General features: G+C 42.8%; 2 protein-coding genes across 3 annotated transcripts in view; one reads left to right on the top strand and one right to left on the bottom strand.

Annotated features, from left to right (window-relative positions):
* Positions 1–20,246, bottom strand: part of LOC147627667 (ARM REPEAT PROTEIN INTERACTING WITH ABF2-like) — a 95,132-nt gene that overhangs the window by 51,799 nt on the left and 23,087 nt on the right. The window lies entirely within an intron of this gene.
* LOC147627668 (uncharacterized) lies at positions 653–1,570 on the top strand. Its single transcript, XM_086815106.1, has one exon. It carries the CDS (start codon positions 693–695, stop codon positions 1,371–1,373), a length of 681 nt encoding a protein of 226 aa, XP_086671232.1. The 5' UTR covers positions 653–692; the 3' UTR covers positions 1,374–1,570.

The raw sequence follows: 20,246 nt of genomic DNA, 5'->3' as shown, positions 1-20,246 counted from the left end.
ATTTTTCATTTTTCATTTTCTGGGTTTTTTTATCCAGACATTGTATCAGATCCACCATGATGTAACTTTTGGTCTCATAGGTCATTATGGCCTTTTGAAGACGTTAATATAACATTTCATTTCATTTCTCTCTCTCTCTCTCTCTCTCTCTCTCTCTGCTTACCTTTGTTGCTGGAGTTTTCCTCCCCAAATGTTATCCATAAGGAGCTCCTAGTACCTTACTTTTCCTCATAGTTATTGTTTCAGTTTCGATTACTTGTTTAGTTGTTTTAGCTTTTCTTACACAGACACTGGATCAGATCCACCAATTGTTGTAACCTTTTTGGTCTCATAGATCATTTTGGCCTTTTGAGGACGTTAATATATCATTTCTCTCTCTCTCTCTCTCTCTCTCTCTCTCTCTCTCTCTCTCTCTCTCTCTCTCTCTCTCTCTCTCTCTCTCTCTCTCTCTCTCGTCGCCGCTGTAGTAGCAGCCCCCTCCTCTGCTCCTCTGCTCGCCCTTACCCTCTCTTGAGTAGGGTTTAAATTCAGTAACCCCCCTGAGGGGGAGGGGGGGGGCTCCCTGTGGGCTATTTTCAGCACCCCCGTGATACAACATGGCCCCTAAACTGAAGTCATTTGCAACCATGGCCTCGAACCCACCCACCCTTCCACCCCTTATCAAACCTCAATCCCCATGGGAGATCTTCATCATGGGAGAACTGAAGAAATTGCAGCAGGAGGTCTCCACCCTCAAAACTGAGCTGACACACAAGGAAACAAAGATTGCCAGTCAAGAAACAAGGATTGCTGGCCTCGAAGCTCAATTGCAGGACATCAAGAACAAGCAGGAGATTCAGGAAGCAGCCCAAGAAGCAACCCAAAAAATACAGGAAACACAACAAGAAAGCACAAAACCTCAGGTAAAATCAGAGAACTTTGTCAGTGAAGTACTGTCAGTCCTGAAAGAAAATGAAAGGGTCAAAAGCCTGGAAACTTTTGTTCGAATTGGGGGCTTGCCAGAAGATTGGTCAGTAGGTACCAACACAGATGAACAGCTAGAGGGATACATCTTGGATGTAGATATCATAAAGGAACGACTCACTAAAGTGGTACCTTTTATAGACCTTGGTGACCCAACTGACATTCAAATTAAAGGGAAACAGGCTAGGGTTCGATACTATGATATGATTGATAAGATCAAGGTAATGAAGCAGACTAAATCATTGCAAGGTACCTCGGTGTGGATTTCTGATGAGTTGACCCCACTACAACTAAAGAATAGAGCGGGGGAACTGGCCAAAGTCAGAGAAGCAAGGAAACAAGGGAAGTGGGCGGTCTATAGAGGAGGAAAAGCTATCATCAAAGATTTTAAAGGTCCACCCTCCTTTTGAAGGACATGAACTTGATACTTATACATATCTAATCACATTAAGCACATGGTGATTTTACCATTGTAACATGTAACTCTCATGAGTCATGAGAGCTTTGAAGTTAGTTTCTTTTTGATCCCACATGCACTTTTCTTTAACCGATACCCCGAAGTGGATTGTAACCAAAGATGTATTCTGATCTGTCCTATAGGTCAGCTTTGGCCTCGACAGGACGTTAATATATCTTTCTCTCTCTCTCTCTCTCTCTCTCTCTCTCTCTCTCTCTCTCTCTCTCTCTCTCTCTCTCTCTCTCTCTCTCTCTCTCTATATATATATATATATATATATATATATATATATATATATATATATATTCTCAAACCCTAGCACAAAGGCACAAGTACTCTACGGTTGGTATCAGAGCCTAACCTTACTTCAGCTAGATTTCCATACAAGTGGTTCCATGGTGCAAATAGGGTAAAAGGTGAGCTCACCGCCAAGCTTGACCGGCGAGGTTCGTGAACACTCTCCAATTGGGGCTAGCCCAAGGAACCTAGAAATTTTTCTTTTTTGATACCCGTGTGCATTTACCTGCTTGGCTAGGGTAGAGCCCTAGAGTCCAAAATTGCACAAGGTCGGGTTTGGAGAAAGATCTTATTTGGGCTTTCTTATTGATCACTAGTCATGGACGCTGCTAGGATAAATGCCGCAAGGCAATCTTAAAATAATTTGTACCCATGGATTGCCACCATGAGTTAAAGTGGCAATGGAAGCACTTTGCCCAAAAACATTGTGAGTATGCAACCGATTACCTAACCTGTTTTCAAAAGATCTTGCTCATGATCCCAAGAACAGTCTGCCGACAACCTAAGCACTTTACGCGTTTTGTGGATGGTTTGAACATGATCAAAGATTAGTTGAAGACAAGATAGAACTTAAGACAAGATGTTTGAGCAGAAAGCTGTGTTTTGCATTGATAGTAGTCAAGGCCTTCTAAAATAAGGCATCAAAAATGTTGTAGAATTATTTTCCTGAGGTTGACTTATTGTACATCTCTCCACATTGAAGAATCATGAAATTTCTCATAGATATATGAACATCATCTGTATGAAGTTCCATGCCAAAAGTAGTGAAGTTTGCAACGAAGCTATCAGAAGCATTGAAGATAGGTTCATCATTCTCGAGAACAATATCAAACACATGTTAACTAATCTTTGACGTGTCATTGGCCCTTCAAAAATACATTGAATAAGTGCTAGGCTAGTCTTTGTTTCTTCGACGGACTCAATCATTAGTGAATCATCTACTTGAGATAACAAATCCAAGAACTTTTCAATTTCATCCATTCGTTCTTCTAAAGTCATGCTGAAAGAATCTTCATTTGTATCCATTGATATCCAACGAGAAGCTGATACCTCTGAAGTCTCTAGGAAAGTCTCTGAAGCAAGGTTAGTACAAACATGAATTCCATGAGCTACTGCATGCTTGCCTTTTAAACTATCCAAGCACTGAACTTGCAACTTGTCTTCTAAAGTTGAAGGTTCCACATTAGTATTCAGACGAGTATTGTGGCGCTTCGAGCAATTCAACCATCTATGGTTACCAACACACATGGTGCAAAGACCAAGTGTAGAAGCATCTTTTGAGTTGATTGAACCAGATGTCCGATGTTGAGAGTTGTTAAGGCGCTTGAAGGTAGCACCATGTGACGATTGGTGTTTTGTGAAATATTGAGGCTTCCAAAACTCGTGGACCAAAAGAGTTGCTATTAGTATAGGAAGATTGTCCTTTAGTGAAGGATCTCCAAGTTGAAGAATTGAGATCCACCACTCGCTCTGCATAGCAAATAGCCAAGACTAAGTTGGGAGGATCATATTTTTGGACATGGGAATGCAAGGTGGGTTCTAATCCCAAGATGAAAGCATAAATCTCGTCGTAAGTAGAAAGGATGTTAAATCTCTAATACCAATGTGGTGTATTCAGCGATATAAGTGATAAGGAACCTGTTTGTTCCAATAGCTGAAGTTTGGAATGAACGGACCTCAAAATCCGCATTGGCAAGTATGAACTACTTACGGATAACATGTTCAAATTTAACCCACGTCGCAGCACCTTTGCTATAACGACCCCTCTATGCCATCAAAGGAAGTCATTGTGTTAGAGCAAGATGCGGCTATGACAGCTTTCTTTGACTCCGACAGTTCCATGTATCCAAATAAAGATTCATCTTATAAAGCCATTGTTCCAAAGTTTAATGATTTTGAGGACCATTATAAGATTATGGGAGCTTAACGTCCGGCTTCTTAGTTTGACTTGCTTTCAATAAAGAGCTTTTAAAGCATCACCTTGTACTTCATGAGTCGATGCTTACAATAGCCGTTAATGAGAAGACAAAATCCCAAGATGTTTTCTTGTGTTTTGATGATTGACGAGGTGCAATCTATTGATCACTTCGCATGAGTTGTCGTGCTGTAGAGAGTGTTAAAATCGAGTCTCGTAACTTCACAATTTGTAATCGCCAGTCGGGAGGAGGTGGAGATGAATCATGTTCCATATTTTGTTCTTCGTCCATTGCTGGTAACTGTGCCTGACAGTGGGCTTGAGCTCTAGTATGCGGGAAGAGGTAAATTGGAGGTTCACTTCCATCACCATCAATGTTGGTAGACATAGGCTCGGGTTGACCAGTATTGACTAAACATGAGGCTAGAGCTGACCGTCATTTGGTGCATAGTTTTTTATTTTAATGGTATGTTACCAAAGTCACAAAGAAGTAATAATTTTCTTGGAAATAAATTGTGCTCGCAAAATAGTAGCATGACGGATTTTCAAAGCATAAGTTTGCCACATGATGATGTAACGGGCAAAAATGAGAAATGCGCACACCTGATTTTTATTGTTGCAACAGGCGGCAAGTTGATGCAGATTGTCCAAGGCTACAGGTTGAAAATTTGCAGTGGAAAAATCAACCTTTATTTTTTTCTTATGTATAACGCTGGCTATTTTCTTCAAACATAAGGATTTCTTATGTTTGTGCATGTTAATATTGAGTTATAAGGTTTGAAAACCTATATATAAAAAGCCCCAATTATTGACAACATTAATAAAGAAGTCGTGTACTTTCAAGAACACGCGCCATGAAGGAATGTGACAATTCAGCCCAAGGAAAATGCCTGGCGGAGAAACAATGCAAGAAAAGGCATCATGGGAGCAAATCAACCATCCTGCATTCATAGTTGCCAGGCGTTTCATGAAACGCATTTCATAAACGTTTCTTTCAAATCCCAGACATTTCAAAAACGTTTCATACAAAAAGGGGGTGTTACAGGCTCCAAAATTTATATATAAGTTTATAATATGTAAAAAAATATGTTGCCTTCCCTACAAAACAATATTAAACATGCATCATTTACACATTAAAACCTGTTTTCAAGTTAAAACTAAAGAATCTCGTTAAAAAACGCTTAAATCGTACAGTTCCCAAGTGAACACGAATGAAATGCGTTTCATTCGTATGGAACGTTTCGTTTCATTCAAACTGAATGAAACGTGTTTCATTGCAACTATGCTTGCAGGGAATTCCAACCATCATAGATAGTCTTCGTACTTCTTGTGTTCTTTTGCAACTTGCCATCATGTTTATTTCTTTTACACTACAAAGGGAAAAATTCAAGGCATCAAGGGCAAAAGGGGGCTACAAAGTAGCCCTATGCAAAATTGCACGTACTCTCCATCTCAATTTGGGGTTTTTTTATTTTTCATTTTTACTTTTTTTCAACTTGTGTGATGGAAACATTACAGCATTGGGCAAAAATTAGGAAAATTCGGCTCCACCATTCTCTCTTTCTCCTCCATACAACACAGGCTATGGCTGATTTTTGGGTTTTTTTTATTTATTTTTAGGGTTTCTATGTGTGGTCCTTTAGATTGTGGGCATCTCACAAGGCAGAACTTGAGTGCTCCTATACCACTATAAGGTTTTCCTATTTAATTAAATCTTATCAGAGAATAGTTAAAGACAAGATGTTTGAGCGGAAAGCAGTCAAGGCCTTCTTAAATAGGACCCGAAAATGTACAAGTGGCGTTGCACATTGCTAATGTAGAGTTGTGACTCTTAGACGAATAGTTATGTCTTTTAAACAAGCAATTGTGTCTCAAGGATGAGACATGTCCTTTCATAGTGAAAGTTTGTGTCCTTTGAAGACACCCTTCACTAATAATGAGTGATTAAGGTGTAGTTTAGCGAGATTAAGAGATTAGTTGCAAATCGTGACAACTCCACCAAGCACATCACAAAGGATTGTCAAAGGACGTTGAAAGAGCAATCCAAGGAGGAGACTTCTTCAAAACCAAAGGATGAGTGTGAAGTTGTAACTATTAATCTTATGGAATATTAAGTAGATTCGGTCAACTTTGAAGCTTGTTTGTGTATTTGACCATGATGTGATTAACATTAATTAAGCACACTTCCTGCACGAATGTACCAATATTGTACATGCGTGCAAAAGCGTGTTTGATTAAGCCCTAATTAATGATGATAAGAAAGTTGATTAATGCAAAATAAAGACATGATCATTTAATGTTGCAAATACACAAAGAAAGGCAAGATTGACCCCTATCAAAGGAGCTATCAAAAAGCTCTCATGATCCAAATATCCATGTATGTGTATGCAGTTTGTCAATCACATGTGTAACACTCACCTCCTTGCCCTCAAAGGCTAATTTGCATTCTCATGTCTGATACACATCAAGCCCAATGACGATAAGCATCCGAACAAAGATAAAATTATCTTTGGAGGCATCAATAAACAAAAACAATGCACCGAAGCAATAGCTCAAGTGGTAGAGATGTTTGTCTAGGACTACGAGGTCCTGGGTTCAAAACCCCACATGGTGCTTCCTTGGCAACATCGCCTATACACGCTGATAAAAAGCCCCTACGGACAAATAAAAATGGTAACTGCAGGAGGATCTTGGGCCCAAGGCCACTCGAAAAAAAATTAAAATTTAAAAAAAAATAAAAATAGCGCGTGTTTGTCCTTCAATTGCTGTCATGATTTACGTATCACTCTATTATTGGGCGGCTACCCGTATAGCCTTGCACATAAGGCACCACATTTGCATCCGTATTCTTTGGATTTTTCAAGCATTTTACATACAAAGTGATCTTCGCCTACCACATCGAAACAGTTTCTCGTATATGTGTCTTCTTGTTCTTTTTTTTTACTTTAATTACCATGATCATTGATAATTCTCGAATTTGACATCCTTGTCACCGGATTTGAACTCTTAGCCTTCTCCTTGCAACGAGAATCACCCTGCAACTCACCTTCATCTCTATGCCGTGGAGGAGATGAAGAAGCATGGCTCCTCTTTGAGAAGATGCACAGCGATGAGAAGTAGATGAAACCTCAAGTCTAAGCTTATCCTTCTCTCTTTTTGTGGTATTTCCATGGACTGAATGCAGAGTGCATTTTGGAAAGCTAAAATCCCATTGGCATCTCTAACCACAGCCCCACAATTTACAAGTATGCTACCAATTCCCTTGTGAAGTCCTCCTCAAAATCTACCCTAGACACAACTAAAAACCAAGGTTAATCCTAAACCAAACCATGAGGTAGCAAGCTAGCTGTAAGCCTAGCAGGGAGTGACGTGATAGATTCAACCATGTGTCCAAGAGATAATGATAGCGAGGGGAGAGAGAGAAGGCAATAAGGATCTTGCACAGTACACCACACTGAGCGGGGAACAAGCCCCGCCCCCTTTTTGGAATTTATTTTGGAACAATCCGCGGGCACGTTGGCCATGATCAATACAACAATGAATACAAAAGCAAACAAATATGCCGATGGAGAATCCCTAAGTCAAAGTCGGTGTCGAGGCACGGCCTTGTCGATGAAGAAAACCATGGAAAAGCTCTTCCTAGCAAGCCAACTGATATAAAATCTATTTTAATGGGTTTTTGGCAATAAAAACTTCCAAAAAGCAATTTTTTTAGAGTTTTTGGTGCAGTTTCAGGGTTTTTGAAACTTTTAGCCCGTACAGCTCCGCACATGTCCATACGGCTCCACACATGTTCGTACAGCTCCATAAACGCGTCCGCACATCTCCATACGGCTCCACACATGTCCGTACAGCTCCAAAAACGCGTCCGTAATGCCCATACAAGTTTAGGGCTAACCGTACATGTGAAAAGCAAGTTGGAGAAGGTGTTGATGGCAAAGAAGAAGCTCTCGATGATCATAATGATGCCCACACACACACACTCCACGATCTCCTTCATGATGCTACAAGAGAGGTTCAAGTCTTTTTATACTTAAAGAGGGCTCTGCTTTTTGCCAAAAGCTTAACCAAGCTTTTGCTTTTGCCTTTTTCCCTTTGCTTTCCACTTTATAATAAAATATTAGTCACTTTTGTCAAAGTTCTTTAACTTTGCTTTTCTAACTTCACTATATCATCAAGGAATGATAGAGTAGATACTGTTGTTACTTGTCTCTCTCATAGAGCTGCTGCATGTCAAGAGGCAAGTTATCGGGGCCTTGCTTTTCGGCCCTGGAGCTACTTTTTAAAAAAGCGGCTTTTAGCTTTTTGGTCTATCTCAGTCTCCTCTTGCCAATGGTGCCCCTGGCTCGCAATCAACCTAATTTGACTTTTTGCTTTTTCTTTCTTTTTGACCAAGACAGGTGTTTTTTCTTGAGCAAATCTTACACTCCCTATCCTCGTGCCTTCTTCCACCTGTCCGGTGTCCGAGCAAGGGTTCTATCATGTGAAATAGAGCTAGGAGGGCCAAATAGTTACATTCCCTCCCTCTTACATCGCAGTTGTCCTCAACTGCGGCCTGCACCCCCTTCTTGTTTATTTGTTTGTTTGCAGGTTTCGAGTCTCGAACCACGGGCGTTCTACGGGGAGATCCTTTGGGGGTTTTGACAGTGGTATCAGAGCGTGCCTCGTGAATGAGCAAGTCGGTAGGTAGAGAAGATGAGGTCGAAGAAAGGTATGTGTTCAAGAAGCTTGCTGTTTTATTTATGCAAGATGCTTGTGCAGTCGCATGAACAAGTCGAGTGAGAAAACAAAACAAAAAAAAGCATGTTCGTTTTTTTTTGTTGAACGCGAGAGAGAGAGAGAGAGAGAGAGAGAGAGCGTGCGAGAGGTGTGCAAGCTGGCGGGCGTTGGCGTGCTGTACGTGGGCTATCGGAAGCTGTAGACGGGCAAGCGTGTAAGCAGCCATGCCTACACAGGCGGCCAAGCCTACGTAGGCAGCCCTGCTGGCAGGCGGCTAGGCCTACGCAGCCAAGCGGCCAAGCCCAGGCGTAGGCTGGCACAGGCCGGCACAGGTCACCTAAGCAAACTTAGGCGCCCGCAAAAACACACCTGGCAGCAGCGCAGGCGACGGCAACATACCGGCGGCAACAATAAATCCACAAGGGAAGAGAAAAAAAAACCAAAAAAAGCATTCGCCGATTTAGGTGCTTTTGGTTTTTTTTTAGATTAAACTTTTTTTTTTAAGAGTTTAAAAGCCCCCTCTAAGGTTTAAAGGTGTATTTTTTTTAAAGAAACCAGAATATACATACATACATACATACATTCATACATATATATATATATACATATATATACATATACATATATATACATATACATACATATACATATATATACATATACATACATATACATATATATACATATACATACATATACATATATATACATATATATACATATACATATATATATATATTATTAACACAAAAGCAAAAGCTCAAATTGCTTTTGGGGAAGGTTATATAAACCCCTTAAGTGGGCTTCTTGCCACACATCTCTCAAGTTTTCAAGCTCTCAAGCTCTCAAGTTCCCCACACTTTTATTGTGCAAAGATCGAAATTTCTCTCCACTTGCCCTCTTCAAGATGTCGACCCAAGAATCAGAGTTGGAGCCCCTTGTCAAACGCGAAGGCTTGCCGGCTACGGAAGATACCGATGCCGATCTTTTTGACGATTATGTGTCAAAATCAGATTTTCCAAAGAGTTCAAAGGAGCTCTCGAAGCTTCTTCGGAACGTCAAGCACAAATCGCCGCACAGATGCAAGCTTTGCAGAACTCCATCTCTCTTTTGACCACTACCCTATCTACTCTTTCGGGTATGGATACCTTGACCTCTGCTTTAGGCCCCAATATTACTCCGAAACCGTTCGGGGGCGAGCAAAAGCAGCGTACCGAGGAGATCGTGGCCACTTGGCTACATAAGTGGCAGGTCCATTTTCAGTTTCATCCATATGATGATGGAAAAAAGATCCAGTTAGCAGCAGGTTTCCTCTCAGGCAAAGCTTTGCTTTGGTGGAAGGAACTCAACCCTAAGCCAACGACTCGGGCACAATTCGAAGACGTCTTCAAGAAGGAATTCCTCAAGAAAGAGAACGATTATGATGTTGCCCGGTTTACAGCTTTGACCATGACCTCACAACAGCTCACTTATGAGGTCTACCTCCAAAAGTTTAGGGACTTGCAGATGAAAGCTACAAAGATAGATCCCACTACTCTTTTGGGGTTCTTCGTAGCTGGTTTACCAGACTCATACCGTTTACAGGTTAAAAATAACAAATGCAAAACATTGGACGAGGCCATTCATTCAGCTCGTATCTATGACGATACAATGGTCTCTTCCAAGTCTAAACCCGTTACCGAGGAAGGGAACAAGCATAAAAGAAAGTTCTCCGCACCTATGGTGACTAACACAACAAAAGCAAAGTCTTCGGACCAACCTTTGAAGAAATCAAGTTCAACACCAGCGAAGAAGAAACGACCCCTTAAAAATTTTGAAGCTCAAAGGAGAGACGTTGTTTCATTTGCGAAGAAAAAGGACACATACGTAACGAGTGCCCAAAGCAAAAGGATGCAAAGACCAACGCAGGACCCAAGCCAAAGGCAGCTAACCAGTTGTCTTTGACAGGTACGTCAGTTACTATACTTTCTCGCCCTAGTTCATGTTCTGATTGTTTGTTCAACTCTAAAATTTTTGGCTTGCATGATCTTCTCCGAGTTTATGGAGAAGTGAATGGCCATAGAATCCACATTCTTCTAGACCCTGGCAGCTCACACAATTTTGTTAACTACAAACTTGTGCAGAAATTGAGTCTTGATACTACACCCAACGATCATACCTATGACATACGTCTACCTGCGGGAAGGCAAGTATGGGATCGAAAGGTGGAGATGCTACCAATCCGGATTCAGGACTACAAAGATACTCTGAAATGCTATGTTATGCACCTAGAAAATGTAGACTTGTTATTAGGAATTGAGTGGTTTAAGACTCTTCACGTCCAGATAGATTATATTTTTTCTTTTCAGCATAGGAACACCCAGTATAGTATTTTAGGTGATTGTATATATCCCTCTCAGGGACCTCTTGTAAATACAGTTGATTTTGGAAATATAATGGATTCTTCTTTGTATACCGCTTTCCATTGTGTATTGATTCCACTTTCTTCATTTCTCATACCTTCCATGGATGTCAATGAATTAAGTGTGTTTGAAAGCAAAAAAATTACAGAAGATACTTGATTCGTTTCAAGATGTATTTCCTAAGGAACCGCCATCGGGTTTACCACCTGAAAGGGCAGTAGATCATCGTATTCACTTGATCCCTGGTGCTCACTTGAGCCAAGCTGAGGAAGATGAGTTGGCTAAACAACTCAAAGATTATTTGAGGATGGGCCAGATCCTTCCAAGTAAATCACCTTGGGGTGCACCTGTGTTGCTTAGGAGAAAGAAAGACAACACCTGGAGAATGTGTATAGATTACAAGAGATTGAACAAGCTGACAATTAAGAACCGTTATCCTCTCCCTAGATCAGATGACCTGATTGATCGGTTAGCAGGAGCGAAATATTTCACGAAGATAGATTTACGTACTGGCTATCACCAGATACGTATTCATGAAAGGCATGTCGAAAGAATCACCTTTTGGACTAGGTATGGCCATTACGAGTTTCTCGTATTACCTTTTGGGTTAACCAATGCTCTAGCCACTTTCCAGCAAATGATGAACGATCTTTTTCGTGAACATTTGGAGAAATTTATGGTGGTGTTCCTGGATGACATTTTGATATATAGCCGTACTCTTGAGGATCATGTTAGACACGTCACGATTGTCTTATCTATTTTAAGACAGAATCGACTATATGCTAAATTAAGTAAATGTGAGTTTTTTATGACAGAAATCATTTACTTGGGACACAAGATCACTAGAGATGGATTGAGCATTGACTATGACCGAGTTCAGAAGGTTCTGGACTGACCTATACCGCGAACAGTGAAACAACTTCGTTCTTTTCTCGATTTTGTTGTTTTTCTTCGAAAATCTGTGTGGGAGTACTCTCAACTCACACTTCCGATGACCGACTTGTTGAAAGGTCGTGGACGAAAGTCAAATCAGCCTATCACTTGGGATAACGATTTGGATATGGCCTTCAGACTTTTGAAAGATAAAATCAAGGAAGCACCTATCTTAGCATTACCCGATCCTAGTCGGCCTTATGTTCTTGAAACTGATGCCAGTGACTATGCCATCGGGACTGCTCTATTTCAAGATGGTAGACCTGTTGCTTTTTAAAGTAAAAAGCTAGACGACACTCAATCTCGTTGGCCAACCCTTGAGAAAGAGCTTTATGCTGTGATTCATGCTCTCAAGGTTTGGAGACATTATTTATATGGCTCCAAGTTTGTGGTATTGACTGATCATCAGTCAATCAAGCATGTGTGTGATGCGGATGATTTGAGAGGAAGGAAAGCTCGTTCGGCTGAGTTAATGCAAGATTTTGATTTTGAGATTCGTTATCGAAAAGGGTCTATGAACAGTGTTGCAGATGCGCTTAGTCGAATTAGAGAGGTGAATACTTTGTCGTTCACCGAGATTTCTACTGACTTATTTCAGTCATTGAGAGGGCTTTGCAGGACTAATAGTTATTTTGGTCCATTTTGGCAGAAGATCCAAGACGGGAGCTCATTGATTGACCAAGACTCGATGATTGAGCAGCCTACCATTCAGGCTGCACGAGACCAGTGGATGATTCGGAATGGTTTACTATTCCGTAATGACAAAATTTATCTACCACAGATCCCTGACATTCGGTCCAAGATTCTTAAGGAGTGTCATGATGCCCCTTCTGCTGGACAACCTAGGATACACAAGACGCTATCATTAGTGAAGCACACTTTTTATTGGCCAAAGATGAAAGGGTATGTAGAAGATTATGTTCGTTCTTAAGTGTCAAGTTTGTCAAGCAAATAAAGCTGAACGCTTTAGACAGGCTGGGTTGTTGCATCCTTTGCAAATCCCAGGTAATAAATGGGAAAGTATTTCCATGGATTTTATTACCGGATTGCCAAGAACACATCAAGGCCACGATTCTATTTGGGTTGTGGTAGATCGCTTGACAAAAAATGGCTAGATTTTTTACGACCCGGAAGACTATTACAGCTACGCAATTAGCACGGCAGTTTATCGAGCAATTGTTTAGACTGTACACGTTACCGCACGACATAGTCAATGATAGGGAGTCTAAGTTTACGAGTGATTTTTGGAAACTTGTTTTTGAGAAGTTGGAAACAACTTTGAATTTGAGTTCCTCAGATCATCCTTAATCTGATGGCTAGACAGAAAGAGTGACTCAGATTTTGGAGGATATGCTTCGCGCATATGTATCCAAAAGACAGAGTTCATGGGAAGATTATCTTCCTATGTTAGAATTTGCTTATAACATTACTAAGCATACGAGTACAGGTTTTAGTCCTTTCATGCTTATGTATGGTTTTCAACCTAAATCACCTATTACAGTAGGATTCTGAGGGCTTCAGCATGATGCAGCAAGTAATTTTTTGCAAGATATGCAAGAAATGTTACAAGTTGCGAAGGAATCTATTAGAAGTGCTCAAGACCGAGACAGATTTTATTCTAATAGACATCGTTCACCCAGAGAGTTCTCTGAAGGAACGATGGTGTATTTGCGAGTTTCGAAAGATTCCGAGACTCTAGGGACAGGTTGATCTCCGAAATTATCCCCTAGATACTGTGGACCATTTCGTATTACACAACAGATTGGTTCACTTGCATATGAAATGGATTTGCCTTCTCATGTGAAAGTTCATCCTGTATTTCATGTCAGCAGACTTAAGGAAGTACTGGGTGGAACAGACCAGTTAGTTACTCCTCAAGAAATCATAGATGTCGAGGACATGACATTTGTTCTGTTGGGTGTTGGACTCACACACACACACACACAAACCTGCACATTAGGGTTAGGTGCAAGGTAGAGAAGCTCACACACAGAAATGAGAGAGAGGGAGAGAGAGAGCCAAAAGTGTGGTATCCACAAAATGCAAGTCAACCCTTGCATGTGTGCCACATCCATATAATATAGAAGTACAAAATATTATATGTTAGAGTGTCCTTTCACACTTGATGTCCAAGGGGAAAAACCACATGGGAAAAAAGTGCCCTTGGTTAAGCCCTGTTCACACATAGCACTACCATAAGTGAGGATATGTCTACAAATCCCCCTTGTAGTGGAAGTGTGAACCTGTACAAGGTAGCAGATCACTCTCTGTTTGAGAGTAAGCCCAAAGCTTTGCGGAAAGCTTCAAACTTTTCTCGAGGTAAATTTGTGAATAGATCTCCAACATTATCGGCTGACCGTACATATGAAAAGCAAGTTGGAGAAGGTGTTGATGGCGAAGAAGGAGCTTTCCATGATCATAATGATGCCCACACACACACTCCACGATCTCCTTCATGATGCTACAAGAGAGGTTCAAGCCTTTTTATACTTGAAATGGCTCTGCTTTTTGCCGAAAGCTTAACCAAGCTTTTGCTTTTGCCTTTTTTCCTTTGCTTTCCACTTTATAATAAATATTACTCACTTTTGTCAAAGTTCTTTAACTTTGGTTTTCTAACTTTTTAAGACCTTGCTTTTTGGCCCAGGAGCTGCTTTTTGAAAAAGTGGCTTCTAGATTTTTGGTCCATCTCAGTCTCCTCTTGCCAATGGTGCCCCTGGCTTGCAGTCAACCTAGTTTGACATTTTGCTTTTTCTTGCTTTTCGATCAAGATTGGTGCTTTTCCTTGAGCAAACCTTACAATCCTTGTCCCCATGCCTTTTTCCACCTATTTGGTGGCCAAGGGTTCTATCATGTGAAATAGAGCTAGGAGGGACAAATAGTTACACTAGCTCACCTCCCAACAATCGTCGCCGAGACCGGTATCCACCGATCTCTCCCGAGCCAAGGCTAGGGCTTCTTGCACAATCCCATAGGCTCGTTTCTAACTCCGGCATCCCATACCACCGAAGTCTACCCGTAGGCCTTCGACACCTGGTTCAAGCCAAACCTTCAGTGGTGCACCCACACAACTATGTCTTACAATAACCCAAGCTCTGACTTATATAGTAATAACTAATCCCAAGGCCCACTAACCCCATTGGATTATATCCCTAATCTGTAGATTCGTGTCTAGGTACATAACACTTTTCAACACCCATCTCTGCAAAAATAGCTTCAAAAGTGGCATCTTCCACCAAAACCTTCCTTTTTGCAGCCAAGACCCTTGTCACATCAAGGTCTTCATGCATGGCTCTAAGCTCTCCAGTCTCTTCACGATAGTGTCTCACCTAACACCTTAAAGTTTCCAACTCCAAGTGGGTATGTTTCTTGACCTTGAGTGTGTAGAAAACGCTCTGGTGTAGCTTCCACTTCACTTCAAGAGTGGCTGGCCATGGTATCTCCATCAAATCCTCTAAATAGGTTTCCAGGATAAGGACCGTTGCCCAACCAAAGGAGGGGAAATCAAAGATGTGCCGACCCCTCCCCCTTAAGGTATCTTTATTACCAAAAGGAGTATAAGTCCTTGTACAAGATGTGGGTGCCCGTGAGAATCCTCAACCCACAAGCACCAAATTTTCCAAGTACATCAAATAGATGAAAACAAAATAAACCAAGGATTCCGATGGCAGTCAGCCACAGAAACTAAGAGTACTCGCGTGCTTGTGTCAGCCGATCACACTCAAATAGTCATGAAAGCCAATCACAACTTTCCAACCATCCAAAGTCTTCACAAGCAGCACGGCTTTGCTTCTACCATGCAACAACACCTTCCAGGTTTTCCCACACTTGCCCAATGCACCACCGGATTAACATAAACCAATCCCGGGCAGTAGAGACAGCTTACAGCTTTTGTCCACTTGAATCGGCTCCGAACAGCAAGTACAAGACTTAAATCAACAGATCAATCCACATTTGTGAAGTACACACCACCAGACACCTCCGGAAAAAACCTTACAGTCTGACCAGCAGATTTTGATAGTCCTACAAGGAGAAGATGACAACCAGCAGTGTCCAACGGTATAGTGGGTAGATATGTGCATAGGAGAGCTAGCTGTATAGTTATGCAAGGAGGATAAGCGAAAACGATGGAGAATTGCACCCCTTTTCTCGCTTATGTGTACGCCAAGCTCGAGAAGCCCAGGGTAGCTAGTCGACTTCCCAAATCTGGTATACCAACTATATCTGGCAACTCATGTGCCCACACATGCATGGGCAGCCCGATTTCCACGCGCCCATGGTTACCAGGTGTCCCCTGTAAAAACGACCTGCCCTGCTTGTGAAAAGCTTTAAAAGTTTAAAAGTTGCCCAGCCGCCTTTCTATGTAATATGTACCTGCAGCCAAAAAGATTTTGTGCACACACTACCACCTACAAAAACCCAAAAGGGACACTCATTTAGTCCAAAGCAATGTCCACACCAAAAAGACAGTTTTACACAAACAAAAACAATGTCTAGGCAGTATATTCCTGTCATATTCCTCGCATGGTTTGTTACATGTGGAAGGACTCCATGGAAGGATTGAGATCCCGGTGTGAGCTCCTAGCATGGTTTGTTATGTGTGGAAGGACTCCATGAAAGCATTGAGATCCTGCTGTGAGCTCCTAGCATGATTTGTTACATGTGGAAGGGCTCCATGGAAGGATTGATATCCTGGTGTGAGTTCCTAGCATGGCTCAGTAAATGTCGAAGGGCTTCATGGAAGGGTAGATATCCTGGCATGCTGATGAAATCTCATGGAAGGGTGGATACCCTGGTGAGCATTCTTTATACCTGTATGGGCAATGCCCAAGACAGGTTCTGTACAAGATGAATAAGTTGGGAGATGGAATCCAAAATATTATGCATAAGGACGTCAATGATAGGAGCGGAGGAAGTGACAGGTGAGCTTGCGCTGCCGATTTTCCTGCCCCCACCTGCCCCTCTACAGCCCCCGCTTGCCCTCCTGCATGCCCTCCTGCTGCTCCCGCCAACCCTTCTGCAGCCCCCCGCCAGCCCTCTGTTGCCTTCGCCTGCCTTTCTTCAGCCCCCGCCTCCCCATCTGTAGCCCCCGCCTGCCCCTCTGCTGCCCATCTGCAGTCCCCGCCTGCCCCTCGGCTGCCCCCACCTGCCCCACTACCTTTCCCAGCTGCTCCCGCCTTTGCCCCCCTCTTCTACACCCGCCTCTTTAACAGCAATTTTATTTGGATTCAAGTCGGCCGCCCATTTTTTTGATTGGCTTTATGGCTTCTTCTACCGCAGCCAATCTTTCGTCACCCCCACTGGCCGGGAGAATCATCAATTTTTCACAAGACGAGCTCACCTCTCTCCAAACCACCCTTGTTGCGAGTGTTTATGGTTCCCACCCCTCTTGTTCGCAGGCCTGTGAATGGCTTCTAGCAACTCTTCCTTCGGAGCTGATTGTGCACTTCTAGGATACTCATTTGCTTGGTCGAGGCTTCTTCGAGGTGGACTTTCATTCTTCAAAAGCTACTTCTCAGGTTTTGGCTGGCAGCCCCTTCCATCTTGGTCCTAGGAAGAGCCCTAAACCGTCCCATTGAAGAGAGCGAGCCTCTACACAATCCTATCAACCTACCACACCAATGTTCTTCTTTCAGTACCAGATGGGCTTTGATCTAGTGGCGGAGGATCAGCGTCTTACCCCGGACCAGTTTCCAAGCTCTCCCGCCTCAGCTTCCGCGGCCGTTACCGCCACTCTTGATGGTGTACCCCGGGTCCTTGTGCTTGTTCCTAATCCATCGATTACTAATGATCATGTTATGCTTTAGAGACCTGACGGATCTCATTTCAGCCAGAGGATGGAGATTGCAAGCAGACCTGACTAGTGTCGGATTTGTCGTCAACAGGGTCACATTGCTAAAGATTGTCCCAGATCGAGGGGCCATACTAGGAGGCGGTGTGGTCCTGCCCATCAGAGGCCTTCTACAGTTGCCGATACTCCAGTTGCTCCTTTGCCACAACATACCACACAGCGTTGGGTTGTGGTTAGGGATGGCAAGCACCCTTAGACCCCCGTACCTGCCCCTTCACCCACACCTCTTATGGGGCACCCTAACCCCTATGCAACTCTTGCCTCACAGGATGTTGATCCTTCTTTGGAGGATGAGGCTTTGCAGGCACATGATCTTTGCAGGCACATGATCTGGATCCTTCACAGGAGGATGCTGCATTACAGTTACAAGATGATTGTACCCTTGAGGATGATGTTGCGCATTCGCATTGTCATGGTACCTCTCCAGTTCTGAGGACTAGCCCTGGCTTTTCCCCGGAGTGGGAGAGAGAGGTAAGGTTTACATCGTCAAGTTTTTCCTCCCTTACCTATGTGAGACGTACTTTCGCCTCTAAAGGGGGTCCTTCGTCGACCACGAGATCTAGTCGTTCCTACTCTCAATCCCTATGAGGATTGTCTCTTGGAACATTCATGGTCTTGGGGGTTTGTCTTCCGCGTCGACGAAAACAAATTGTAAAAACCTAGCTCCACTGTGCAGTCACACGTGGACCTATGGATGTATTTCTCTTGCAAGAGCATAAACTAGATGCTAGCCAGCTTTGATCTTGCCTTGCATCATTGGACATGGTTTCATTTTGCCTACGAGAGCGCAATGGATCCTTCTTATGCAGGGTACTACACGCATTGGTACTCTCAACCTCTATGCTCCTAACCATAGAAGTGAGAGGATTGCCTTATGGAAATCTCTCACTACACTGATGCCTCTTGTTGACCATTGGATTATTTATTGGTGGGGATTTTAACATGGTTGAGATGCCAACGGATAAAAGAGGTGGACATGAGGGCTTGGTGCAACCTCTTGAAAGAGCGTCTTGGGAGAGGTTTATACTCTCCATTCATGGCAGAGACTGTTGACATGAGGATGACATTTTGAGGAGTTCATCCACTCTTCTTTATTCATGGTCTAACAGGAGAAGAGATGCAGGATGTATCTATGCACGGTTAGACAAATTTTATGTGAATGATTGGGTGCTTGACAGAGGTGGGCATACTTTTATTGCTACACGCACCTCTAAATCAGACATTGCCAAGTGGTTTTATGTATTAGAGATCCGAATTGCCATGGATCAGCACCCCATGTACGCATCCCTGATCATTTGTTTTTAGTTGCAGAGCTATCGCGTTGTATGCTAGATATTTGGAGATCTCATGATTTCTTACAGGCCTCTCAAAGCCTGGCCTCTACTCTCTGTGATATTAGTGACTTTTATCACACACGTGCCTTGCCTAAGAGGCAAGAGGCCGTGGATTTAGAAAGGGCTATTAGACATAGATTGGCTGCCTTGCTGAAAGAGCACGAGAAACATCCTCATGCTCAATGGGTTGCAGATTCTTTATGTATAGTTAGGGTAAAACTTCATCACTCTCTTGAGCAACGCGCGGAGTACCATTTCCATGCCCAGGAATCCTTTTGGACACAGATGGGTGACAGTCATGCCAGAGATAGTGTCAGGCAGTTGCAGGATTCACATGGCACTCTTCACTCAGATCCTCTTATGGTTAGACAGATTGCCACTGATTTCTATCACCAGCTTCTTAGTGCTGAGCCGCACTCTGATTTGAGACATAAGGCAAAGAAGATGGTTTGGAATGCATTGCCACATTTGATCACTGAGGAGATGTGTGCCACCTGGATGCCCCTTTCTCTATGCAGGAGTTCAATCATGCTCTTCATGCCTTACCTCGTGGTAAGTGTCCGAGGGAGGATGGCCTCTCCCCTGTTTTTTTCATTACTTTTTGGGATAAGATTGGGGCTGAGATCACATCGGCTCTGCAAGAGATGTGGGACACAGGTTCTATGCCTTCTTCTCTCACTGAGCGGCTTATTTATCTTATTCCTAAGAGTGGGGATAAGACATTGATTGGCCAGTGGAGACCTATCACCTTACTTGGGACTGCCTATAAGATTCTTGCTAAGGAAGTGAGCATCAGATTGCAGCCAATTTTGAAGGATGTCATTCATGATACTCAAAATGGATTCTTACACCAGGAGCATCTTTGATAACATTTTCTCGTTTTGGGAGGCCGTCAAATGGGCTAAAGCGAGCAATCAGCCCTTGGCCATTCTGCTCTTGGATTTTGAGAAGGCCTATGATAGAGTGGATTGGGACTTCCTTGAGGGTACTCTTAGCCATATGGGCTTCTCTCAGAGATGGACGAGGGAGTTTTATGCATGTATCGTGATGCCCACGGTAGAGTGCTCGCTTGCGGTGATAGAGGAGAGCGGTTTCAGATTTCTCGCTCAATACGGCAGGGCTGCCCTTTAGCCCCTTTATTATCCATTGGAGCTCGAGGAGATTAGATTTAGCTTCCAAAGCTTTGGTGGCTGATCAGGTATTGCTTGCCTCAGCTTGGTTTATTGCCTCTTGTTGGTACTGGCCAATTGCGGAGATTGATCCACAATTTTCTTTGGTCGGGTTTGGATGGCACCTCAGACACTTGTGCCAGGGTAGCTTGGCTCACAGTTATTCAGCCCAAATGAGACGGGGGCTTGAATATTATCGATCCGGAAGT

Source organism: Cibotium barometz, chromosome 20, assembly GCF_041138505.1.
Source record: "Cibotium barometz isolate CiBa-2024 chromosome 20, ASM4113850v1, whole genome shotgun sequence".
In the NCBI taxonomy this organism is placed as follows: Eukaryota; Viridiplantae; Streptophyta; class Polypodiopsida; order Cyatheales; family Cibotiaceae; genus Cibotium; species Cibotium barometz.
The sequence above is the reverse complement of the archived record's forward strand: the minus strand, read 5'-3'. Positions and strand labels throughout refer to the sequence as shown.